This window comes from Condylura cristata, unplaced genomic scaffold (genome assembly GCF_000260355.1).
Source record: "Condylura cristata isolate star-nosed mole 26May11 unplaced genomic scaffold, ConCri1.0 scaffold00011, whole genome shotgun sequence".
Taxonomy (NCBI): domain Eukaryota; kingdom Metazoa; phylum Chordata; class Mammalia; order Eulipotyphla; family Talpidae; genus Condylura; species Condylura cristata.
In genome coordinates this window covers 25,835,616-25,858,522 of record NW_004567112.1, presented here as the reverse complement: position 1 = coordinate 25,858,522, position 22,907 = coordinate 25,835,616, and the positions used below count along the sequence as shown (strand labels likewise).

The 22,907-nt window shown below is 40.0% G+C and overlaps 1 protein-coding gene across 2 annotated transcripts in view; it reads left to right on the top strand.

Moving 5' to 3' along the window:
- The first annotated feature begins 11,280 nt into the window (after positions 1–11,280).
- Positions 11,281–22,907, top strand: part of LOC101618515 (WASH complex subunit FAM21-like) — a 36,903-nt gene continuing 25,276 nt past the window's right edge. Inside the window, exons 1-8 of one of the 2 annotated variants that reach the window (XM_004680650.2) lie at positions 11,281–11,399; positions 11,485–11,607; positions 12,309–12,473; positions 15,645–15,707; positions 16,534–16,707; positions 19,152–19,245; positions 19,984–20,045; positions 21,219–21,266. In XM_004680650.2, the coding sequence (XP_004680707.2) occupies positions 11,397–11,399; positions 11,485–11,607; positions 12,309–12,473; positions 15,645–15,707; positions 16,534–16,707; positions 19,152–19,245; positions 19,984–20,045; positions 21,219–21,266 (732 nt within the window). In that variant the 5' untranslated portion in view covers positions 11,281–11,396. The remainder of the gene's footprint in view (positions 11,400–11,484; positions 11,608–12,308; positions 12,474–15,644; positions 15,708–16,533; positions 16,708–19,151; positions 19,246–19,983; positions 20,046–21,218; positions 21,267–22,907) is intronic. The other variant, XM_012723787.1, reaches the window with a different exon arrangement.

Here is a 22,907-nt window from a genome sequence, read left to right as displayed (position 1 = left end):
TCAGGTTAAAATGTTCAGTCTAGAGGGGAAGCAGCTTCTGGATTTAGAGGCTCAGACCACATCAGGGCTTATAATAGGAGTTTTTACTCCAAAAGTGAGAAAGATGGAAGCCAACCTTATTCCATGTGTTAACTTATGCACTCTGAATAGACCCATTTACTTTGAAAACATAATAAGAAAAATTCATCCACCTGCCAAAAGATGCAACAGTATGTCTTCATGACATCTGGAGTGCTCTAGGGTGAACACCACCCTATGGGTGGTGGTGACAGATTCTGCAGTTTTGGGAGTTTCTGCACAAGAGACTGGAAATCACCTGTAGAGCAGCAAGACTGTGACAGTCATTCGGGTTCCCAGGCCACCCAAGGACACTGTAAAGTCAAGTTTACCCTGGGTAGATGTCAAAAGAATGTGCTTGATATTGATTCCTGGTCTAGGGACCAGGTAGCCTGCTGGTGAATAATCTTTGCAGGTTTTTTTAAGATTTATTTTTATTTATTTATGCATACAAGAACTGGGGTGCAAGCCAGAGGTGGGGGAGAGGGCTGAGAGGATTCACCAGAGACAGAGTGCAGAGCAGAACAGGCAGATCTACACTGTTCTGAGGGGAGAGTGGGTGAGGGAGGAGAAGTATGCTGTGCCATATGGGCCAGCTCCCTGGCTGGGGATTGAGCTCAGTGGCTGCAGATAGCTTGATAGTGCTGAGACTATAACCCTTGCACCACCAGGGAGGCCTCTCTGAGTTTTTTTTCCCCCAAGCTAATTGGAACTCTTTTCTAGAAGAATATGAAAACAACAGATAAAATACTGAAACAAACAAGATGGAGCTAAAGCAAATATGTCTAGGATTAGTCTCTGTGAAAACTAAACTGAGTTTTGTTCCAGAAATGAAAGGCCCACACATCCCCACAGAGTCTCAAAGTCTTATTTGGGAAATATAAAAAAGGCTATTTAATCAAACACAAGGGTTATATGTTTATAACTGAGAGCAAATTTGCAAAGAGCCCAAGAACCACTGTCTTCCTGACCCCTCCAGGAATTGTTGCAAAGGTTTCACACTTTATGAAGTTGAGGCTTGTCATCTCTTGAAGACAAGGTGACGATGATAAGACTTTGGTGGCAGATGGTTCTCTCTGAACATTACTCAAACACTGACCCACGAGTACAGCTGTCAGCCGTCTAGTGGGCAATTCTGCTATCCCAGATATCACCTCTTTCTTTTCTGTGTCTACAGATGCTGAAGGGTGTGGGGGCACTCAGGGAACTCTGAGCAGTGACTTTTACCCACTGATACATTATCAGCCCACATTCTCTTTTGTCACAGAATAGCCATGAAGTATATGTGGCCACCTGTCCAGAGACAAGAAAACTGACCAATAGCTTCTACAGTCTCTCTGTGAGCTGTGCTATCCAAACCACCTCAGGTTTGGGGGCTACAAGCTAAGAGCAGGAGGCCATCTGTCAGGCCTCTAGTTAATTGTTATATATGTGCAATGCCTTGTGCATTCCCCCACTGCACCACCACAAAACAGACACTCTCACTCCCATTTTGCTGGCAGGATAATAAAGCCATATATGGAGGAGAAATCTATTCAAGGTGTTCTATTGATGAAAGAGGCAGAATTGTAATGCAGGCCTGCTGACACAAAGTTTGTTCTCCTTTTTTCAGACCCACACTTCCCGCTTCACACACTTGTCTGGTGGGTCTGTAGCAGCAGGCTTTCAGGGGAAAGAGTTAAACACAGCCTAACTGGCGCACCAGTTGCTCCCTGGCTGGCAGCTGCTACCTGGAGGGACCAGTACACTGTCCTCTTTCTCCTTTGTCCTCCCTTGACTGTGAGTTTCCTTTGACATCAGGAAATTCCAGTAGAAATGAATGACCTAGTAATGTAGCATAGAGTTAACAACCCGCATGTGTTTATTTTTATTTTTCAAACTATCCTCCCTGAAAGCTATTTCTCTAGGAAAAATATAATAGGCTTAGTATGTCTTTGCCATGTGGCAAGGCTAAAAGGCGTGAAATGCTAAATTTGATATGAAACCTTGAGCAAGTCCCTCAACCTTCCTCCATCTCAGATTTCTCACTTGGCAACTGAGGAAGTCAGCCCTGTATTGTGATAGAAAGCTCAAATGTTTACATGGGCAAGTCTGGTAGGTGCTGTGGAGTTAAATCAGGGAGTGGGTGTGGTGTTTAGGTATTAAACATGGTAAGAAGACCCTTCACTTCCCCAAGTAAACATGCCCTCTCCTATCTCTTGAAATGTATATCATATCACTTCCAGGCTATTTTGCTATCTCACTGTGTGTGTGTGTGTGAGTGTGTGTGTGCGTGCGTGTGTGTGTGTCTCACAGGGACATTTATCCATTCTGGGAAAGAGACAGCATTTATACATAAGTATACGGCAGCCTTCCACAGTCCCATCTAACAACTCTCTTAAATTTACATTCAGACTCGATCTGGTGTGCACTCCAAGTAAAGCTGGCTAATGAATGCTGTGAGCTCTCAAAGCTTTGTTTCCTTTATCTGAATCTCTGATTTTATTTCATTTTAATTTTTTTAAAAAGACTTGTTTTAATTATTTATGCATAAAAATACTGGGATATAATCCCAAGATAAAGGGCTTACCAGAGGTAGAGTGGGGAGAATAGGCAGGTCTACTGAAATAGACTGCTGAGGGGAACAGTGGGCAAGACAGGAGAGGTCGGTTGCGCCATGTGGGTCAGCTCCCAGTTGGGATCAAACTCAGGCCACACCAGTGGATGGCAACAGCCTAATAGCTCTGACTTAACTCCTGCACCACCAGGGAGGCCCTGCCTCTGATTTTATAAACAATGAAGCCCATCAACCCCATTCATATCATATTTCCTGACAAACGTGGATATAGTAGCATTTCATGGAGGTAGGTCCAAGCATTTTTTTAAAAAGTTTTGAAGCATCTTGACACTGGGCTCCTGACTCAGCAACTCCAACCCACATGGCCAACAAGGATGCCTATCTTGAGTTTGACAGAGACAAAGATATAGCAACTATATATTTTTTAAAAGATTTTTTTTATAAAGAGCCTGACTTCATGCTTCTTCCTTCTTTCTTTCTTTCTTTTTTAAAGATTTATTTATTTATGCATACAGAACTGACATACAGGCCAGAGGGGCAGGGGTGGAGAGAGGCTTCACCAGAGACAGAGTGGGGGCAGAACAGGCAGATCGATGAAATACACTGCTGAGGGGAGCAGTGCATGAGACAGGAGAAGTTTGCTGCGCCATGTTGGTGACCTCTGGGGCCGGGGATCGAACTCACACTGAAGCGGCTGCAGCTAGCTTGTAGTGCTGTGGCCATACCCATTGCCAGGGAAGGACCAGCAACTATATTTTATAATGCGAGGAAACTGAGCAAGGGTGATAACAAATGCCTGCTGATATCTAGCTGGTCCATATTCAGAAGTGCGAAGAGAACAAGCCAAGTCTATCAGAAACAACTGGGCTCACCTCTCGACTTTGCTTTCTATGACCTCACAGTTAACTTAAAAGCTATTTCTTTATTTGTAATGTAGGTTTATTTATGACTATTCCTTGAGGTTGCTGAGAAGGCTATGATCATAAGACAAAACTCCTAGTCATTGCACCACACAAATGTTACATTTTCCCCTTTCCACCCTGATTCTGAATCGAGTGTCATTCTCAGAGAGTTAAAAGTTGTCCCCCAGGGATGAGGCTGGATTGTTCAACAAGGAGGAAGTTTGTTTGTGTTAACAGTTGGGAAACTTTTGATACCAAGTGACTTTATGAGCTGTAAAGGCAAACAGACACACACATAAAAACAAAGTGTACATCTTTGTGTAGGCAAGAGAACATAAGAAGAGAGCATGTGGAAGTGATATTCTGTTAAGTAAGGCAGATTTTTTAAGTATGAAAGAGAGTATGGGAGCTATATGCAAGCTTGTGAAGCATTTGACTAGCTTAAATAGCAAAAAGTTAAATTTCTATAGAACTTTGTGGTTTCCTTACACTGCCTTTTCATTTTAGTTCTGTAGGGCACCTTTACCCATTCTACAGGTGGGCATGATAGATGACCTTTAAAGGTGCCTATCTTACTAGGGACCCAAGTTGAATTCTAATTTTCTCCCAAATTATATCTCCTCTGATTTCCCATCCTGACTCTTCTTCATTGTATACAAGTTCATGAGATCCCTTAGCCTCACACTGGTTAGCTTGATGCCCAAGATCTCACCAAAAAGGAAAAAAGACGTCTTAGTCACTAGAGTCAAGTCCATGCTCAGGATTTTGGGATAGACACTGAGAAATTATCTATAAAACTCTGAGAACTGACAATTGTATTAGAAAGGAAACTTTCTCTCTGATTAGAGAACAGACCTGGTTCTGGTGGATGAAAGTTTAGTCAGGCCAGAAGCAGGGAATGTTTATCTCAGCTCTTTGAGGTAAGATCCTTAACAGTTCTTTGTCTTTTTACATTCCATTGTAAGTGGGCTAAAGGCCCAGGTTAGAATACCAGTGACTTCACTTGCACCTAGGCTTATGCCATTTGCTTTGCAAGCACAGTTTTATTCGTATCCTTATTCTTATAGAAATCCAAAAGAAGATAGAACCATCTCATTTTACAAAGGAGGAAACTGAGATTCAGAGTGGTAAATGAGCAGAGTTCACAGCCAGTATTGTAGTAAGATTTGTCCAGATTCTCCAGATGCCGTGTGACAGAAAACTTATTAGTGAAGGCCATGAACTTTCAAAGCTTTACTTCTTTTTTTTTTTCAAGATTTATTTATTTAGGTATATAAGAGCTGGAGTATAGGCCAGAGGTTTTGGGGAGGGCAGTAAGAGAATTCACTAGAGACAGAGTGGGAAGCAGAACAAGCAGATCAACTGAAATACACTGCTGAGGGAAGCACTGGGTGAGACAGGAGAGTTCTGCGGTGCTATGTGGGTTGGCTCTCTGTCTGGGGATTGAACTAGTGCTGCAGTGGCTGTGGATTACTTCATAGTGCTTGAGGCTTAACTCCTTGGCCACCAGGGAGGTGCCTCAAGGTTTACTTCTTTTATCCATACCTCTGATTTTATAAACAATGAAGCCCATCATTCCCATTCTTACACAAATTTCCTGATAAAATGGAGGTCTCACACATCCTCCTACTTCAAAATGAATTACAAAGCTAAGGTAACCAAGACAATGTGATACTGACATGCAGATAGATACATGAATCAAGAAAATAAAACTGAGAATCCAAAAGGGACTCTTCCATTTATAGTTATTTTTTCCCCTACAAGGTGCCAAAACAATTCAGTAGGAAAATAATAGCCCTTGAGGTAAGTAAGTACTGTAATAAATGATAGCCACATGCAAAGAAAATAAGAACTTACATCATACCATAGTTAACTAAAAATGTATCATAGGCCTAACTAAAATTGTAAAAGTGTTTAAAGAAACCATAGGAGTAAATCATTGTGATATTGATTTTGGAGTTCTCTTAGATAGGGCACTGAGAACACAAATGTCAAAAGAAAAAACAGCTGAATTGAACATCAAAATTTTAAAATTTGTTCTTTTTAAATGATACCAAAGCAACTGATGGACTGGGAGAAATTATTCACAAATAATCTCTTTGGTAAGGGTCCTTGAATCTAGAAAGTATAAAGAACTTCAACAAGTAAGTAGTAAAAATTCAAATGATGTGAGTTAATAACATGAACAAACATTTCAAAGGAGACATAGAAATGACCAATAGACACATTAAAAGATGCTCAACACTGGTCTAAGTAGGCCACTAGGGAAATGCAAATCAAGATACTATTTTCACCCACCACCATAGTGAAATCAAAAGGTCAGAAGTCTGTTGTTATCTGCCAGAATTTGTATTTGCTCTTGTTCTTTAGTTCTCAAATAATTCATAATGTTTAGGGTGGGGAGCATTTATAAGCCACCTGTTTGGTTGAGCTTCAAGCCCTTTGTTCTTCCTAAGGTTGTTCTCATAAAGTACTTTTATGACCCCCACCTGTGGGTCACATCTACCTCTCCTTGTCTACATTCCTCTGTGACTAAGTTCACTGGAGCCTGTGTTTTGGTTCAGAACCTAGTTAAATAACTACAGTAGTGGTCCTTCACCTTGCCGATGCAGGATGTACATAGTATGAGAATCATTTTAATGGTACTCAATGTCAGGAAAAATTAATGTGGATTCAAGTAGCATTTTTTAAAACTCACTTGAAGCCACAGAAGATCATGTGAAACTAACTGGCAAGTGACAGAACTATGAAATGATAGATGACCAGTAATCACAAGATGAAGAATTGAGAAGGAAATGTCAAAAGTTCCCCTTCCCACTGCTTATAAATGGGATGTGGGCTATCAAGATTATGAAAGGAAACTAACCTAAAGTTGGGAACGATATTGAGATGCTAATGGACACTGTTATATGAAGCTTCTGAGCATGTTCCCATTTTGTGCAATGAGTTCAGAGTGAGGAGGACCACCAGAAAAACATGACTGCTTATGTTCCATATGTTGAGCCCCTCATGGTCTTTGTCAGGCACCAGAAGCATTCTCAAATTGAAGTTAGGTTTCAACAGTAGCTGGGGAACAGTATTTTTAGGGATGCCTGCCTTAAAGAGCACCAGATTTCCATGGAAGAGGAAAAATCGGGGGTGGGGGGGCATCTCTGGGTATGATAGTTTTCTTTAAAAAAATTTATTACATTTTTTATTACCCTGGGGTGTAAGCCACAGGTACAGGGCACATGAGGTGATGGGAGGATTCACCAGAACAGAGATTGACTGAAATACACTGCTTGAGGGGAGCATTTGGCGAGACTGGAGAGGTCTGTTGTGCCATGTCGGTCAGCAACCTGGCTGGGGATTGTACTCGTGTTATAGGCTGCTGACAGCTTCATAATACTGAGACTTAACCCCTGTGCAGTCGATTCCTCAGTTAATGCACTGAGGAGTAGTTCTGTGACCACAGAGAACATCAGGGTTAATGGCTTGGTTTATGGCTGGAATAAGCCAAAGACCAGTGGTAAAGCCACTAACTTACAGTGTGATTTAGCCAAGTGCAGGGTCTTGGAGATGATAAGTGTCTCTAAGCAGGTGGTCTTCCTGGGGAAAATTTGCATTTCCTGTACACTGTATAAAGACAGGAAGGGGTTTCTGGTGGGCCTCATGGGATGAACTGTCCAAAAGGCGTCACTTAAATGGAGTTCGAGGTACATGTAGTTTACTAGTGTTCAACATCGATGAAAGGAAGGGAAGATGTTGAAGTACAACGCAGGCCTGGCAAAAGCAGCCTGGCTAGAAGAGGGCAGTGGGAGGCTAGTAGGGAGGTACAGAGGAAGCACAATTTCACGCCCTGGATTCCACTCAGGTTCTTGCAAGCAGCCCAAAGCTTTCCCTAGGTCAACAGCTTTTTCTTAAATATAGTTGTAGCAGATGTATTGATAACTTGTTACATATCTGCTATTGATAGGTGCTGTCATATCCCTTCAATCCACCCTTGAGCTCATCTAATAGCTATGGTGAAACGTTCTGCTGCAGACTTGAAGCTTCTGTATTTTGTGACAAGAGTGAGTTAACCTTCAATTATGTGTGAGTCTCTTTAAAACACACACACACACACACACACACACACACACACACACACCCCGCCACCACCGCCACCACTACCTGAAAGAGAAGTTTTGCCTTTTCAATTTTCTGCAAAATTTGGGAGTCAGAAATTTAAAGTGTTTAGAATTCAAGGAATGGACTGACATTTGGCATGACTGAAAGAAACAGACTCTTTAGAAAAAGCAATTATACTTGCATTTCCCATGACAATATTATATATTATTAAGGTAAGTTCTATTAAGGCATAGCTTATTCTTATCATGAGTGTATGGTGATGCCATTGTCTCAATATTTCCAGTCACAATATTAGCTTTTGGGATTTCTGCGATTTCTTATCTGAGTGGCAAGTTACCCATGAAATACAATGGGCAAACTGGAAGTGATGAAAGAAATTCTTTATATGCATTGAGTGTTTATATTTTAGATTTGTGTCATGACATCCTTAGTTATTAGCTCATTGTAGTTATAGTTCATATTGACAATAGAATGTGTTTTCTTGGTGAAGAAAGATAGCTTGGCTCTAGGGCAGGATATCCTGGTAGTTGCTCAGGCATGGTGGTCTACACCCAATTTTGACCCTCTTCAGTGCCATGTTTGAGATGCTTAAGCAAAAATGTATGATTAAATTCATGCCTTTACCCAAAGGGATTTAAACAGTTTGAAAAAAAGTCATCCAATGAATAATCAAATAGAAATGTCAAATCAAGATAAGAAAAGAAGACATGGTAGTGAAAAGATTATTATATTCACAATCAGAATGTTCCTAGTTCCCAAGACTGTAAAGCAAACAAAGCAAGCTGCATAGTTCTCCACAGAGAGAAAGAAATATTCCAAGTTGTTAGCAGAGATACATTCCATCTCACCTCCTGGCTTTATTAAAAAAAAAAGCAATATTAAAAATTAACTAGAAAAAATCTAAAATTTCTAAAGTAAAATTCTAACATTCAACTTTATACAGCAGAATCTGGTCAATATAATGCATAACAATTTGCAGCACAGATAGAACTGAAGATTCCATACATCCTTTAGTTCTTACAGGGTTGAAAGAACATGGTTTTTGTTTTTTGAAAAACCTGGGCTTAAATCCCAGTTCAACTGTTCACTATTTGCTGCACCGAGGCACAACCAGAGGTGTAATGCTTAGCAAAAAGACTATGCAAAGAGTAGATGGGACCCAAGATGGCTATTTTTTTAGGTGAACAAGTCAGCGACATTACGTGCATTTACATTGCTATGCATTCATTTCCATTGTTACGCAGCCATCTCCATCTCCACCTGGCCAGATTTTTCCTCTTCCTAAAATGAAACGCCTTACCCATTAAACTTAACTCTATTTTTTTCTTTGCAAAGGACTTCAAGTAGACATTTCTCCAAGAAGAGAGAAAAATGACTAGTAAACACATGAAATGGTACTCAATGTTACTAATTGTTAGGCAATGGGGAAAAAAAGCACAGAGAGATCTACCACAGGATGACTATTTTAAAACAAAGCAAAATAAAACAGAAAATAATGTGGTGAGAGAATGTGGAGAAAATGGAGTTTTTGAGTCTTACTCAGTGGTGTGGCTACTGTTTAAAACAATATGTAGTTCCTCAAAAAAGTAAATACAAGATTATGCCTAGGGTCCAGCAGTCCCTTTCTAGGTTAGTCCCTTAGTATCCATGACACCTATAAGGAAGTTCTGTTCTCTTATATAAAATGGAATAGTATTTGCATGTAAACTACTTCACACCTTCCCACATGTTTTAAATCACTAGTGAAAGTCTGATTTAATTTTCAAGGAAATTATTTTTTTCCTAAAGATTTATTCATTCATACAAGAACTGGGGACAGGTCATATGCCTGTGTGCGGATGGGGGGAGGGTGAGAGGGTTCATCAGAGACAGAGTGGTAGGAAGACAGGCAGATCTACTGAAAAATATCAGAGGGGATTTACAGGCCAGACAGGAGAGGTTTGCTGTGCCATGTGGGGCAGCTACCTGGCTGGGGATAGAACTTATGCTGCAGTGGCTGTGGATAGTCTCATAGTGCTGTGCTTAACCCCTTGCACCACCAGGAAGGCCTCTGTATATTTGTTATGAATCTGATAAAGAATCACGTTCCTTTTCCTCAGCATGTACTTGCCTTTGCACAGATGGCATGTTTGCACATCTAGAGCATTCATAGAATGGGCTACGAAGATACAAATAATTCCTAGAACCTTTTTTAAAAATAAAGATTTCTTTATGCATATAAGAACTGGAGTACAGATTAGAGGTTCAGGGGGTGAGAGATTTACCAGAGACATACTAGGGAGCAGAACAGGCAGATGTACTACAATGCACTATTGGGGAGCAGGGGGTGGGACAGGAGAGGTCTGCTGTGCCATGTGGGTCATCTCCCTGCCCAGGGATAAATTTCTTGTGCTGCAGTGGCTGTGAATAGCTTCACAGTGCTGTGTTTTAATACACTGTGCCATCAGGGAGGGCCCCAGAACCTTTTATTTTTTTTTAAAAAAAGATGTATTTATTTATGCATATAAGAGCTGGGGTGTAGGCCCGAGGGGAGAGAAATGAGAGAATTCACCAGACAGAGTGGGAAGCAGAACGGGCAGATATACTGCTGAGAGGAGCAGTGGGTGAGGCAGGAGAGGTCTCTTGTGCCATGCGGGTCAGCTCCCTGGCTGGGAATGGAACTCTTGGTGCAGTGGCTTCAGATAGTGATAGTGCTGAGACTTCATTCCTTGAACCACTAGGGAGATTCTCCTCCCAGAATCTTAAGGGATGAAAGGGTGTGCCATTCCTGGCTATAGACTAATTAACAATACTATCCCATCTTGAACACACGCTCCCAGCACTCTGCTAAGTAAAACTGTCTCTTCTGGGAAGCTTTTATGTAACTTGACTGAAAAATTACACTTGAGTAAGATTTCAGGAACACAAAAACCTTGCTGTGTTTATTAAAACTTCTGTAACCCCTTCTACCCCCCATTGAGCTATCCACTTTCTGAGCTCCTATGTCTAACATAAGAAAAGAAGGAAATTTCTACACTTTCGCAAGGAAAAGTTGGCAGTACAGCTAGAACAACTGTATGCCAACTCCTTCTTATTAGTCTCAGATTTATATAGTTTGCTGTCTAAAATTTATAAAAATCTTTCTGTTTGGCAAACTGGAAGCATTTCATTAGATCCCTTCTAAAATGATTTTGTTGGGAAAATAAAATACTCATAGCAACGACATAAAAAAGAGCAATCCTTTTTCATTATCTAAATTCTATACTCTAAAGTACAATGCATTTCCTTTCCCTGAACCCTATAACTCAAAGAGCTTTCTCCATACTCTGACGCCATGACAGAGAGCGGAGTACAGCCGCAAGAACAGGGGCAGCTGGAGAACTTTTCCTCCACCCACATAGTCCCACGTCTAAAGCTACTCCTTTTGAAGCTGGCTGTCGACACGCGGCGGGATGGCAGCGAACCGCGGGTTGTGATCACAGGCAGTCACCGGCTCCGTCCAGCAGAAGAGTGACCCCACGCCTTCTGCGCCCTCTGGCGTCGGCACTTCCCCATCTCCAGGTTCGCAGGCTCTACAGCTTCACGCCTAACTTTCCACGTAGGCAGCGGACACCAAGGCATCTTCACCCAGGCGCCGGACGCAGGTCACGTGAGGCTCAGGTCACGTGCACCATGATCACGTGAGACGGGTCCTCCGCTGCACTGCGCTTTGGGGGTCCGACTTCCGGAGGTCTGCGGGCCTCTGCCTGGGAGGTGGAGGTGGAGGTGGAAGTGGCTCGGGAGTCGTGACGATGGTGAGGGCGGCGAGCTGGCGCAGGGCTGGGGCGGGGCCACCGGCTCCCCGAAACTCAGCCTCACTTCTGTTCTTTCGCACTGCAGATGAACCGGTCAGCCTCCGACCAGGAGCGGACGCCGGCGTCGGAGCCCGTGTGGGAGCGGCCCTGGTCGGTGGAGGAGATCCGCAGGAGCAGTCAGAGTTGGTCGCTGGCGGCAGACGCGGGTGTGAGCGGCGGGCCTCAGCAACCGGCGGGGAGGGCGGCGCCCCCTGCCCCTTCCACCCAGGCTGTCCGCTTCCTGGGTTCTTAATCACAACCCTTCTCGCTCTTGAAAACGCCCCCTTGGCGGTCCGTGGGCTGCAGGGGGTGGGTGCGCTGATATTAGACCCCTGAGCGCTCCCTCAGGTACTTCGGCCCAGACTCGGGGTACTTTTCCATCTCCCATCTTGCCTAGCGTTCTACCCAACTCCATCCTGAGGCGGGCGTATTGGTTCCCGGCATCGCAGAATGATGGTGGCTCTAGTCAGAAGATTCCACTGGCACCTGCACAAACCGGTGTATGGATATCCTTGAGCGGGACTTTTCTAGTCAAGCGCCCAGAAGCCAGAACTGTGATTCCAAAGCCGTGTATAAGTAGGATTGAAAAAGAGTGTGGTGGTTGGTTATTTTAGCCATCATGGATGGGCTCCATAGAGTGTCAACCAGATAGTACTTTAAAAATTTTTCAGAAACGAAATATCTACTTCCCATTTGACGCCTAGTTACTGTTTGCTGAACTTTAAAATCATTTTCTTTCATCTATTTGTGCACGTTAGAATGTAAAGGGAATGCTGCTTTTCACACAAAGGTGAAAGGAATTGGGTTATTTTTTTTTGTTTCAACACAGATGCATATATATTGATACTGTTGCATTTTTTTTTTCAATAGCTACTACAGTTTCTACAGGAATTCTCACAGCAGACTATCTCTAGGACCCATGAAATTAAGAAACAAGTGGATGGACTTATTCGGGAAACTAAAGCCACAGATTGCCGGCTACATAATGTCTTCAATGACTTCCTTATGTTGTCTAATACCCAATTCATTGAGAATGTGAGTTACTTAATTATAACTCAGACTTCTAAATTATACTTTTCAAGGAGCAAGAATCATTGTGTTATTACATGATGTATCACAAATTTCCCTCCTAAATTTTGAAAGAAGTAGTGGTTAATTGTACTTTCTCTAACATTAATGCTTTTAAAAAATTATTTATTTTTTCAAGTCTTCAAAAAATGTAGTGATAAAATTTCCTCGTATTCTGGTCTTTCCATCCCTTTTTAGTTTTGAGAGTAGTTTGCATTTGTGCTGAATTGAGTAGCATTCAAACAAGCCTCCTCCAGCATGTTCTTAAGGGGAACCATACCCCGGATCTGTTCCTCTGTATATTGGCAGGTGACTGCAGTTATTGTCCATTGCATTCCGATGAATTATATTAAAGGCATGTGTGCATCTACTTGAAATATTCTCAGCCACTGTGTTGTTTGGATGACTGAATTCATGGCATAGAAATTAATTCTAGACAGATTACTGAGCTTTAACCCATATGTGGTTTGTCTCTGTTGATTACTGCATTTCTGAATGTCAGGTTCTAGGAATATGCAGGTATGTTAGCACCTCTCCTCATAAAAATCAAAATCTTCCATAGTCATGTAATTCCAGAATAGAGAGGAAGTAAGTGGGGTTGGAGTAAAGGAGTGACTGAAGAGATGAGCTTGGAGAAGAAACTTAAGCTGATTTGTTTCTTTTCTTTTTTAAAAAAGATTTATTTATTTATACATACAGAACTGGGGTACAGGCCAGAGGCATGGGAGGTGAAAGGATTCACCAGAGACAGAGTGGGGAGCAGAACAGGCAGATTGTCTGAAATACACTGCAAGGGAAGCAGTGGGTGAGGTCTGCCACATGTCATGTGGGTCACCTCCCTCTGCCCCAACTAATGCTGCAGTGGCTGCAATAGCTTCATAGTGTGCTTTAACCCCTTGTGCCACCAGGGAGGGCCCTAAGCAGCTTTGCTTCTGGTAGGGTGAGTAACATCTGAGTATTAGCATTAATTAATTGTGAAAAGAGATTGTTAAAGTAGGCTGTTTACTGAGATTGTTAGATACAAAGTAATAGAAAAGATTTGAACATTGCAAAATTATAACAAGCCCAAGGTTCAGGATAAAGAGAAGACCAGATAGTGTCATGCAGGTATGTTATGCAATATGTTTATGCATTTTTAAAGTAGAGCCCTCTATGTAATATAAAATAAACATGTTAATAAAGATAGAGGTCTTACAGTCACTTTGCTAGTAACTTTAAAATGTAGCAAGTAAGATGTGTCGTAGTTACCTACATAGAATGTCCACTTTGGCGCTCAGTCTCTTTCTCACCTAAAGAAACAGTTTATAGAACTCTGTGCCCTATGGGTATTTGCAGCCCCATTCATCAAGCTGAACTTGGTGGCCTTTAAATATATACGTGTCCTCATTTTGTACCATCCTAGCTGTGTCCGTGCTCAACTCTTCTTTCCATTTGCAGTCAGTGCTACAGCTCTAATCAGCATGTTGGGAGATTTCTTTTGTACTTGATGTGCTTGTACCGCTTTAATACTTGTTGGTACCCAATGAATACAAGGCGGGGGTGGGGGGTGGGGGGAGGGATTATATATGTCATAAACTTCTTTTTCTCAATTGCAATTTTTGTTTTTTTTTCCCCTCCAACTCTTCTCGCCACATTTTCTCAGATTCTGAGTTTTCCATGATCTAATTCTTTTTTGTTTTTTGTTGATTTTTTAAAATTAGCTCTTTATTTTTGCTTACTTCTTGGATTCCTTGTTTTTCCATCCAGCTGTATTCCCTTAGTCTTTATGCCTCTTGCAGTCTGCAGCCAGAATTCCTTCTTGCCTATCTCTTTTTACACTGCTAAATTTACATAGCACTTCTCAGACCTCCCTATGATGGGTTACATGTTCTTTCTCTTTGTGGCAGGGTGTGATGATACTGAGATTAATGATTAATTAGACACTTAAGTCTATATGGTAGTTATATATACTAGGTAGTGATTTGGCCTTTAAAAAAAAAAATGTTTTCTTCAAACCATGATACTGGTACTCATGTATTTCAATTTTGGCTTCATTGATAGGTTCATTTGATTTTATGTAATTTATTGAGGAAAAAAGTTCATAGTCCATTAGGTTTTTGGGTTTTAGTAATTAAAACTTTAGAGGCAGCTGCCAGGTTGCAAACTTTGTTTCAGAGTTAGTGAAACTGAAGAACAATCAGGATTTTCTAGGGCAAGACTAGTAAAGATTCAAGAGGGGACCCTGAAGGAGAAATACTAATTAATACAGGTCAGTGCTTTTGTGTGTAATCAGAAGGGAACACAATTTTTAGAACTTCATTAATCTGTTGATTTAGGAATTTTGCCTTGACGCATTAAGTGACCTAGTTAATGACATCTTTAGGAGAACTTTGTCTGATTGTAATTTTACATTTGCTGCTATGATTTGATGTATCCAACTGCTCTACTGAATATTACCTTCCTTGATTCCAGCATAAGCCTGAGATATAGGAAGAGGATATTTAAATGAATGAGTGAACCCATCAATGTAAAGAATCAGGCTGTGTATAATTTGTTAAATCTTCAGCCTCTGGTCCTATTATCTCTAGTTCCACAACTTTACCTCTTACTCATCTCCCCTAAAGAGGAGAAGATCCTTTGAGGATCTTGAGGAGAAAGCCATGCATATTTTAACAATTCTGGGTATAGCTACCTGATTGTAAAATAATAATTAAAAAAAAACAACAATGTGAAGCTTTGTGTTCATTCTATAAGAATGAAGAAAGGTTGATTATCTGCTTTGTACTAAGTGCTTGAGATGGGTGGTTCTAGTCACTCTGAAAAGACCCTGTGTGCTTCTGGTTAATTTCTTAGAGATCATGCTTGGTTTTCCAGCTGTGGGCTTCTGTGTCTTGTGGTTTTTAATGATAGTAGTGGTAGTTTTTAGTGATAAGCAGAAGAAAAAATATTTCAAGTGTGAAGACTTCCAGTTCAGACCTAAGTAAACGCTCAGCCTTTTAGGTTCAATGGTCTTGCTCTGTAAATTCTGAGGAAATCTTATTAGCTGCTATCTTTTAAATAAGTATTTCATCTTGTCTTCTTCTGTAATATGTTGAATTATTGTGACTTATTCCAAGTAATGTTTTGACCGTTTAACAATGAATTTGCTTCTATATTTAGCGTGTATACGATGAGGAAGTGGATGAGCCTGTACCCAAGGCTGAAACAGAAAAAGCTGAACAGGTATTTGCCTTAAATCTCTTTTTCATTGTTTCTGACTTAGAGAAGCAAAGTTGTAGAGATTGATGTGACCAAATGATGATGAGTAGATGTGTAGACACTGGGGAGATGAGAGACATATAGCCCTAAATTGAACTCTAATTTAGTTTGTCTTTGTATTAAGAAATAGATAAAATTCTTTAATTCTGACTTAAGACTAGAAAAGAGATTGGCAGAGATTTTCTGTAGCAAGACACATAGTAAACATTTGGGTTTTGCTAGCCATATAGGTCTGCCTCTTCCTTATCTTTTTCATCTTTCCACCTCTTTACCTTCCCCTTTTAAACTTTCAGAACCATTCCTAGCTTGAGGTATATAGAAATTGGCGATAAGCTGGACTGTAGTTTCTGGGTTCTTTGAAGACTGTTTCCTTATCCCCTGTGTGACTGCATTGATTCTCATTAACAAAGCTTAGTGCGGTGCAGTCATGGTGAAGCTCAGTCTAGCCCTTTTACTTTGCCAGTCATAGGGAATTGAAGTGCCCTCTGAGAGCTTGGCTGTGCCTCTCCTTGTTAGGGCACTTTTGCAAGGATTACCTGGTGGAACCATCAACCAAAAGTTGTGCTTTTGTTTTCATACATGATGAGTCTGGAGCTCCAGGATCTTAGGTGTTTTGATGTCTTTTCAAAAAGTGACAAACTTGGGATTCAAAACTTAACTGCAAAGGGATCTCATGGTTATTAAGATTTTCTCAAGTTTAGACTTTAGAGAATATGCAGCAGTGCTTTCTTGGATGGGGTGGATTCAGTATCTTGGAGGCCCATACTGAACACTGATTTTTTTTTGATAGGAAAAGACCCGGGAACAGAAAGAAGTAGATCTCATTCCTAAAGTCCAGGAGGCTGTGAACTACGGTTTACAGGTATTAGATAGTGCATTTGAGCAACTAGATATAAAAGCAGGAAACTCGGACTCTGAAGAAGATGATGCTAATGAGCGACTGGAATTGATCCTTGAACCTAAGGTAAAGATACTCACTGGGAATACTTGTGGTTACACCTGTTGTCTTTTGGGTACTTGGGTACAGTTTTAATAAGAGATTTCTCGGAAGTGGTGTGTCACTTTAACCTCATATTGACTCCATTAGAATGACTCGCTTTACATGAGAGTTGATGGAGGTATAAGGCAGCAAGCTACAAACACAGATATAGGGCATGACTCTTACAAGACACTACGATAGTGAGAGGAGATACTATACACACGTGTCACTGTCATGAGTGCACGGAGAGGGCATTGGTTTCTAGCTGGGGGGGAAATGAAGTTGAAGATTAGATTTGATTTGGATTTTGAAAATGGCAAGGCTCACAAGAAGTGGAGATTTAGGGGAATGTGAAATTCTGTAACTTTTGCTTAAGAGAGATGGCAGAAATATTCAGACATATTTGGGTTCTTTCTAGGCCTTGACTCTTAGGAGTAAAACTGCTGTCATGGACACATTTGCCCTAACAGACTTTTGTTGCTTTTCTATTACTTTCTCTCACATTAGCAGAGGAGACAGTTGGGGCAACTCAAAATCACTCAGCACTAAAAAAAGGCCATTGTATAGACTTTCAGAGTCCTTGGGATGGACACACAATCCCACAGGAATTGAAACATGTTACAAAACCATGTGCTAGTCATTCATTTACAGATTTCTCTTCCACTGAGCTTATAGTACCAAGTTGGGTTTGATCCTTCAGCATTTGCTGCGTTGCTTTTTCTCTGTAGGGATTTAGAAGTCACCAGAGGACTGTGGGGGAATACATTGTTGAGCCACACTTATCCTTTCCAGTCCACACACCAGTTTTTATTTATAGATGCCTTCTAAGTCAGCCAACAACTAGGCTTTATTTGCCTTGTGCTAAGTTAGTTTCCTTTATATCTTTAGCATTTACATTAGCCTTCCACAGCTTTCTAATGTGTAAAGCATCAGAATTGTTGCCAAAGGGGCATGCCTTGAGGAGACAAATTATTTCCTCTGGCAGCTGGAAGGAAGGAGGTTGTGGAAGGGTGGTATACTTTTTGATCCTAAATTTTCAACACATATGGTGGGTAGGACTCAGAAGGAGAGTACTGCTCAGCGGGAAGGATCCCCACTAGGTATTGTCATGTATATATAGTCTTTATTGTTTCATTCTCTAGTTTTGTTTTACCAATTTCATTTTTTAAAATTCTACAGTGTGAACCTTTGGAGTGGTTCTTTGGATTTTTTTGCTAGATAAGTTCTTATCCATCTTTTTGGACCTGCCCCTTTAAATCTTAGTTGACTGCACATATTTACATAGTTGCTGTTCTGTTTCTTTTCACTTAGTTCCTTTTTTAAAAAAGGTACTGAAGCAACATGAGTTCATAGCATGGTATGAGTTTCAGCTGTACAGTATCAGAGATTGCCATCTGCATATGTTCCTTTCCACCAAAAGTCTAATTTCATCCACCACCACACAATGGACCCCCTCACCGGTTTTGCCTGGACCCTTTGCTGTGTTCTAGCTTTCGCCTTACTCTGACGCAGTGTGAAAGAATTTTTCTCAATTCCTTCTGTGACTTGTTTGTGACCCATTTCTTCCAATTTTAGTATATGTGCTGCCAAAGCAAGCATTTTGTGACCTATTTGTTTTGTTTGCTCGCCACTCAAACCAGATGTTCTTATAGTCATTAAAAGCATTTAATTATTTTCTCAGTCAATGTGTGCCTTTCTGAGTATTGTTATCAATGAGTCTCAAGGTTGGTTGATTTGACTTTTTTGCACAATAGTGCTGCATTTCAGGGGAGGAAAGGAGGACTAGCTCTCAGCAAAACTTCCCAGAACTTCTGTTTTCTTTCTTGGTCTTTCTTTGGAACATGTTCCCTGAAGTTGTGCTCCTTGGCTTATTTGGTTATTGTTGGTAAACTTTTTGTAGACCTTTTGCATTTTTGATAATGTAATTTGGCAGAAGGGAAATTTTATGTGAGTCAGCTTTACTTTTGCCCACTTAGGATTTTCTTCTTTTCAAATCAGTGTTTTATTTTCACTTTTAATCCTGCTGTGTTTCTTATTCACCACTTTTTTTTTTTTTAAAGATTTATTTATTTATTCATACAAGAGCTGGGGTGCAGGCCAGAGGTGTGGGGATTGAGAGGATTCACCAGAAACAAAGTGGGGAGCAGAAGAGGCAGATTGACTGAAACACACTGCTGAGGGGAGCAGAGGGTAGACAGGAGAGGTCTGCCGCACCATGTGGGTCAGCTCCCTGGCCTGGGATTGTGTGAAGTGGCTGCGGGCAGCTTCATAGTGCTGAGACTTACCCCCTTGCACCACCAGGAAGGCCTTATTAACCACTTTTACTATGTAACTTGTTTGGGGTTGGTTACATGGAACAAGATGCCAAATGGAACAGTTTTATTTCTCAATCTAAGTATTAATGGCTTATTCCTTTTCCCTGTTTACAGGATCTATACATTGATCGTCCTTTACCTTATTTAATTGGGTCAAAGCTATTCATGGAGCAGGAAGACGTAGGTCTTGGAGAGTTATCTAGTGAAGGTATTCTTTTGCACCAAATATTTTTGTTGTTTTTGACATTTATGTCTTAGCTTTCTATTGGAAAATAACTTCAGCTTTTGAATTCGTAAGACTAATACAAAGAACTTCTATATACCCTTCACAAAGGTTTATCAGTTAATGTACTTATCATATTTTTTCTTTCTCTCTATAGACACATTTTTTTCCCCTGAAACTTATTTGAGAGACATCATACCCTATTATTCCTAAATATTTCTGAGTATTTTCTACAAATAAGGACATTCTCTTCCATAGCCACAGCACAATTCCATAGCTACAGCACAATTATTAAATTCAGGAAATTTTACTGAGTACAGTACTATTAGCTGATCTTCACCATTATCAAATTTTGCCCGTTGTCCAAATAATGTCCACCATTCCAGGATCCAATCTAAGGCCATTCACTGCATTTAGTTGTCAAATGTTTTTAGTCTGCTTTTGACTGATAGCATTTTTCATTTTTCTCACTCTTCACATCTTTGAAGAATACAGGCCAGGTTTTTTTCTTAATAATTTATCACCTTTCTTTTTTGTAGTAAGTATCTGATGGAGAGTTATTTTGAGACCTCACTATAGTGAAGATACTTTTAATTCCAGTTAATGGGTATAGATGGTTATGTCAAAATTTCTGCAATGTTACTGTACAGTGGTTTGTGATTTTAAGAAGAAATTTAGGATGTTTTCATATGAAAATTGATGACATATCTTTCTTGTAAACAGAAGGTTCAGTAGGCAGTGATCGTGGTAGTATTGCAGACAGTGAAGAAGAGAATGAGGACGAGGTAAGAACTGTTTGTGTTCAGCTTATGGTGGGCAGGAAACTTTGCTCTCTAAATAATGTATTAGTGAATTAGCAGTGTGCTTTCATATATCCTTTTAACAGTAGCTGAGTCATGTTCTGATGTTTTTCCTTTGAGCTTCGATTTCTTTCTTGTCCTATATAGAAACACATGGGGAACTGAATCCCTTTTACCATTAACCTCCCTTCCACCTTGTCATTAAATCCTCTTCTAACCATATTTTGAGGAGAAGAGTACCTTAGATATTTTGGTGGGATTTCTGCCTAAGATAAAGTCTGAGTAAGTTTTTAGAGAAAAAAGTGCATTGTTAGAACTTTTTGACTAGAGGACCCTCTAATCCAGAAAGGGGTGCTTAAGGCATCCAGGTACATTTCATGTACACTTAGTCTTGCTGTTGCCTCGGACATTTTCACAATTACATAGCATGCTCTGACTCCCCGCCCTAGAGTCTCAAGGGCCTGTGGACCTTTGACCACTACTGCAAAAGGAGTTGTTTCTTCAAAGGGTAGAGAACCTATGAAGGATAGTCCTTCAATGTGGATTTCTAAAAGGAGGCAATTTCTTATGCACACTCTTCTCATCTTCTCCCACAGACCTTCTTCCCTACCTTTCTTCCCCCAGCCCTGTAATACCAAACAGTAAGAAATAAGCTTTTCTTTAATAACTTTGCTAAAACTGATGGTCATTAGCTGAATCCTTCACTTTTAACCATTGATGCAACCCTTTACCTATTGGCTGGTTGCCTCTACTGATGTTCTCTTCTTGGGCCTAATGAAGTAACTACTTCAACCTACTTTGGGAGAAACATAGAAACTGTAGACCAAAATGTAAAATAATACAAGCCTACTTGTGGTCATCTAATTCATTGTGCATCCCGTATTTTTACTCCACAGGATAAAGGTGATTGTGGAGTAGATATTAACAAATTGTTACAGAGGTTTAAGTGAACCACAAAAATTGTATGTTAATTGGAACAATCCTTGGTGAGATCACCAGCTATTTACCTTTGTGTCACCTTGATATTCCAGTTGATGAATCACCAGTACAAAGAGACCAAGTGTTATTCTTCAATACAGACTTAGGCCTGAAATAATTTTTGTGCTTTTGAGTAAAGAATGTATTAACCACAAAGTCTTTATTTTTTCCCCCCTAAAGGAGTCTGAGGAAGATTTTGCCAATCAGAGTGACAATGATCAAAATCGGGTAAGGTTTGCATATTGAAGTGACTTGATTTTTGCATTTTAATGGAAGAATAACATACATTCTAAGTATATACTAAAATTACTTCTGATTGACCTATGAGAAAGTAAGGCATTATCCATATTAACAACTAATTTTCTTCTGTATTTTATGTTTTTAGACTAATTCTTCCTCTTTATATGTTTTCCCCAATTTTGCTTAATGTTTTATCTTAATTTTTCTTAGAAAAAGTCAAGTAAAAAACAAGGTTTTTAAAAGAACCTTTGAAAGAAGGCCTAATTATCCAAGCTGAACTCTTTCACATGAATCCACCTGTTTTAAAATTTGATATAGTATCGCAGTAACTTTAGGAATGCTCAAGAGATGAAAATATAGCACTACTGTTTTAGCACAATTGTCTTAATTTTTGTATATCCTTCTAAGGACATTTTTTCCCCCATATTTTGCATTCAGTGTCCCTGCCTTGGCCCTGGTTTCAGTTATCCCTTCATCAACTTCAACCAAAAATACCATACATAATGAGAGAGAGAGAGACACCACATCCATATAACATATTAGTTATTTTTGTTGATCTCTTACTGTGCCTTGTTTATAAATGAAGTTTACTATAACTGGATATGTATATATAGTGAAAACATAATACCTGTAGGGCTCAGTGCTACCTGTGGCTTCAAGAAGCCCCTACTAGTCGGAATGAGTACCCCACGGAGATGTTTTAGATTGATGTGAGAGTTGTTTCCTTGTTATTTTAATTAGTCTGTGTAACTTGCTTGGTAAATGTGTTTTTCCTCATACTGATACATGATACTGTCATAGACTCTAAATGCATATGAGAAATAGTTTATTGCCAGGTTTTTAGTTTTTAGATAACACCACATGAATGTGTATCTCCATTCTTAAAAAGCCCTTTGCTTCTGTGAACTGTTTCTTTAAGAACACGTGCTGCAGTGCAGGCTCTTGATACTACTGCTGTCTGTTCTGTGGCCACGCATGATGATTTTCCTGCACTGCTATTGATTTCTGCTACAATAATACTATATGATGATATATTGAAATTGTCTCAGTTTGCATTCAGTTTTCTAATTGGGAAATATTGTTTCACAAACATTTTCAGCCATCAATTGAAGGATTTAGCACTTTTTGGTTGGTACTTTATTTTCCCAGTTGTGTTGATAAATACAGCCAGTTTATAATCTTAATAATCAGTCCTTTTTGGGAAGATATGTCTGTGGAATTTGTTTAGATCCATAAATACAGTTTTTAAGCAATACAATATTGTGATTAAAAGCACTGAGAATCATTTGTTTGTAATGTTAAAAAGATAGACTGGTTTTATGTGCAGCAGCTAACCTCAGAGCTCGAAGGATTAAATTATAAGATAAGGTGCTTTTAGTGTAGTACCTAGTTCAGCTTATTGATTTAAACATAAAGTGTTTTTTAAGTCCATAAATTATACATACCAGTGGCTGCTTTTGTAAAAACTTAAACTTCATGTAAGTTGAGCTTTCCAGTTCTTATCTTCTCACACTCCTCAGAGGTAACTGATGTTATGCTCAGAAAGTGTATATTTTCAGGTGTTTTTCTTTACTTTTTCACATATACCTGTGTCCATGGAAATATGTTTGTGTGTGTCAGAAGGGTTTT